At 33.8% G+C, this 4,237-nt stretch overlaps 1 protein-coding gene across 1 annotated transcript; it reads right to left on the bottom strand.

The window, feature by feature from the left end:
• Positions 1-1,361: 1,361 nt before the first annotated feature.
• Positions 1,362-2,131, bottom strand: LOC113380711. The gene is made up of 2 exons (XM_026619849.1): positions 1,613-2,131; positions 1,362-1,478 (listed from the first exon to the last, which is right to left on the bottom strand). Exons 1-2 carry the CDS (start codon positions 2,129-2,131, stop codon positions 1,362-1,364), a joined length of 636 nt encoding a protein of 211 aa, XP_026475634.1.
• Between the last annotated feature and the right edge of the window lie 2,106 nt (positions 2,132-4,237).

Raw genomic sequence — 4,237 nt, 5'->3', positions numbered from 1 at the left:
GCGAATATACGCCAAATCGCTTCATTACAGTTCACATAACGACCAACTTGATAGCGTGAAATTTCATCGTTGTCATTCGAGGATTGCAATCCAAAAACAGCCATATCACTGCCTTTCGTGACATATTTGCAAATATATTTGATGGACTTAACTGAATTACAGTATTCAATGTTGCAATGCGTCTTGAACGTTTTAGAAATTAGCGGCGAATATGGAACAATCCAACTGTTGTCAACAACGAAATCCATTCTTTTCACTTTTGTTGTGACAGTTTGACCATTGTCATCTGGTGATCGACGACGATACAGCGGATAACCATCATTGCCAGTGACAGTCTCCGCTGTTAATTGCCGTGGATATCGTTTAGAGCACTTTCCATCGACCATGCAAGGTGATTGGGGATTGACGGCACCACACGGTCCATGAATCATATTAGAAGTAACAACATCATGTAGGTCTGGATCGACTTCATAATCAGGAATCTCGGCACATATGATGTCATCTATTTGGTCAGGCTGAATTCTTTCCACTAACCAAATAAGAATGTGTGCGTGTGGCAAGCCTCGCTTTTGCCATTCGATTGAATACAAATATTAGCTGCATTTCCTTCAGTACTAACTGCATCACGTAAATGGATGTACTCCTCAGAACGCAGTTTGGCTTGGTTGAACCTAATGAATGTTAAACGTTCCGTTTCTATTTTTACATACATGTCAACGCAATATTGCTGAAACAATCGACGAAACCGCAGCAAATAGTTGTCAGCATTTTGACGAATCATCAAACGATATGCATAATAATTCATCGAGCTAACATTCTTTATAGTTTCTTCGCCTGAAATTTAAAAATTGAAAATTATTCATTTTACAGGCAAATTTTAAAGGCAAACAATACAGACATTAATCATTTTTTCAAAAAACTTTTTTTTAAATCAGTGTCTTTTACAAATAAATGAAATAAATTATGATACTCATTCTCACCATTCAATGGATTTTTCATTTTAATATTAAAATAATATCCATCTTCTCCTTGCCAAAACATCAGCGGGTATTGCAATGAGTCATATGATCGATGTGTTTCAGATATTTGTTGCAGTTGCCCAGTATCGCGACGTGAAAGCACAATATCGCGTTTTTCCAATTGTTCACCAACAATCAGGATGGCAACTTCGTCTACTATTGGAGCATTAAATGTCCTTTCGTGTGTTCCAGATGATCGTTTATCTGCTCTGATGACAACTTTATAGTCATCACTTGGCATGAGCTCTAAAGCACTCTTAAACAACCTGACCAACGTATGATGTTCATGAAGCAGACACTGTAAGTCGTGAAGAATTGCTCGCTTCATTCCTGCATTGATCTCTAGTCGTCGATCAAGTTGTTCTTCCATGTTGCCCATGAAATATATTTGTAAAAATTATTCTGTGTATCTTCAAAAGGTAGTAATGATCCAATTCGATGATGAATTTGTCCTTGTATCTACAAAATAAAAACCCGACAGTATTAACTGTGTTATAAAATCTTTTTTCGGTGGGAGAAAAAGTTAAGAATTTGCTAATAGATGAAGTAAGTTATTCTTTAACTACATTCTATATAGGTACAAAAATAAGTACCTTAAATGTCGGATTAAATCCTCGTTCTTCGATAATATCTGCTCCAAATGACGTCATTTGGAAACAACCATTGTATTTTTGAGTATTAGCAAGAAAGTGGCGTGATTCTTGTGTTTCGCCACAAAGCAATGAATACAATGGTTCAGGTGGCGGAGTCAACGATGGCAATTTGACTTTACCATTAAGGCAGCATAATCCAGGCGTTTCTTGGGAAAACTTCAATGCACCACAATACTTGCAAACTACGTCCATTTTGCCAATGCAGACGCTAGGATGCAAGCTATAATCATAGCTGCAATCGTATTGAAATGCTTCTCGATTCAAATTTCTTCTTCTGCATCGCAAGTTAACTATTTGTTGATCTATGTTGTTACCTCGAGCACGAAGTCGAGCCATTCTTTCGCGTTGCTGTTCACGTGCAATTGTTTCTTGTTCTTCAGTTCTTGCATTTACAGTATTTTGCAGTCTTCTTGCATTACTGCTTTGTCGGGAAAGATTCGATCGTCTTGGTCGCGGCATTATTAATGAAACTTCACTTCACCTATATATATATATATATATATATATATATATATATATATATATATATAAAACCAAGAACTAATATTCATTCACTAACTAATATTCAACATGAGGTAATAGAGGTTAGAAACACCGAATGACATTTGACAATCGAATGCAAATGTCATGGATGAAATCATTGATAGTATCATAGATTGAATAAACTACATGGATAGTTTATAAATAATTAATTTTAAATTAGAATGAAATAAAGGGATAAAAAGTATCCTATGTCCTTCTCCTGACTCTAAGCTACCTCCATGCCAATTTTCATCTAAATCGGTTCAGCCGTTCGTGAGTTATAAGTGGTAGCACATAAGGCGATCCTCTTTTATATATAGATATATATAATATATATATATATATATATATATATATATATATATATATATATATATATATATATATATATATGTGTGTGTGTGTATATATATATTTTTACATAATTTAATAATTATTTAATGCTAAAATAATTGAGAGTGTTGATGCCATGAATGCCCAAATAGCGGTAATTATGCGCTACATCCAAAATGGCCAGGTTTTGACGACACGTCAAAATCAAGCAATTGATGTGTCACTGCACAAGAATATAGACTTAATGCTGCCACTGAGAACGAGTTAAATGATTTAGAATCGCGTCTAAAAGATGATGCCGAGTTTTGTACAGAATTTGTAAGTCTCCTCTAGTATAAATATAGTAGATACATATATATCTGTATATATGTTTAGTATGTAATATTTATATTTATATATGCACACTTATTTTTTTCATTATTGTTTTAGCAACTCTTAGTAATGAAAGTTGGGGGCATAACTGCACAGGCACACATAGCAAATGTGTGTAGGAGATTGATGAAAAATGAGCTCGCCATGCAATGTTCATGGCTTAGCTTAAAATATAACATAGCAGTTCAAGAAATTGTTCAGAGGTAATTATAAATGATATATATATATATATATATATATATATATATATATATATGATTATAATTATAAATGATATATATTTGTAATTCAAATGTCCCGCCATTACTATTAGTAATGTTGGCAATAGCCCTCCCCTACTCAAACCATGTACCCGCCATCTTATATTTATGTTCATGTCGAAACTGTAAAATAACTCTCTTCTTGCTGAATTGCGAAACAAGTAACAATAAAATAAACTGAGTAATTTTAAGGAAGCATTTTTATTTGACCATATTTTGGTCCATCTCACCGAATAACATATATTTATACCAGCGCTTATCCTTGCTAGATTATGTGTGCTTTGTCATTAACCTATAAACGAGACTTTCGTTATTTATTACAATTCGTTGAGCGAAGTAAAAGCTGCTCGAGGTATTTGAGGTTACCCGGCGTTACAACACGTCGAAGCTAAGTTGCAAGGAGGACAAAATCTACAAGCGGTAGGTTTGTTCGAGGCAGACGATTGGTACGAGGAGGACAATTTGTACGATGCTGCATTATATCCAGCTTCGATTACTACGGTGTTTTCCAGAAGTACGCCAAGGTCAAAGGAGGAACTTTCTAACTCGCAGACCACGTGGGATTTTGGTTATATATTTGAGATCACCTAGCGTGGTTCTCTGTGAAGTATTTATTCTCAAAGCTGATTAGAAGATTTATTTTTATATTAAATGCCATAATATTGTTTTATATTATATTTTAGTTCATCTGTGTTATGTACAGATAGATCCTTTAAATTTTCCAGTAGCTGTTTATATATTTTTTATAGTATTATTATATGTATACTTTTCTTTTCTCTTTTACACTGTATATCAGATTAATATTTATCTTATGTTATTATAGAGCTAGTTAATATTTCATTGTTATTGTGGTTTTCTCATTATTTTTTATTTGTAGATTTGTTTGAACAACTTTAAAATGGCTGACATCGATACTCTGAAAGATGTTCACGAAATTATCAAGACATCTTTTGATTCCATTAGAAAGTTTGTGGCAGGATTCCGTGAGGATGATAACATAAATCTGTTGATTGCACAGAAGCAAAAGTTGGTTGAGCGATCACATGAGTGGGAAACAAATTACATTGAGCTAAATAGG

Source organism: Ctenocephalides felis, unplaced genomic scaffold, assembly GCF_003426905.1.
Source record: "Ctenocephalides felis isolate EL2017-DRISC unplaced genomic scaffold, ASM342690v1 CF-g0.4_SCAFFOLD_02328, whole genome shotgun sequence".
In the NCBI taxonomy this organism is placed as follows: Eukaryota; Metazoa; Arthropoda; class Insecta; order Siphonaptera; family Pulicidae; genus Ctenocephalides; species Ctenocephalides felis.
Note: the sequence above shows the minus strand (reverse complement) of the source record. Positions and strands in the feature narration are given on the sequence as shown.

Bases quoted from the DNA above. Each gene is read 5' to 3' on its own strand.
- LOC113380711 (XM_026619849.1), bottom strand. From the start codon at position 2,131: ATGCCGCGACCAAGACGATCGAATCTTTCCCGACAAAGCAGTAATGCA. The intron at 1,479-1,612 runs GTACTTATTTTT...TTTATTTTGTAG, and splicing joins GATTTAATCCGACATTTAAG to ATACAAGGACAAATTCATCA.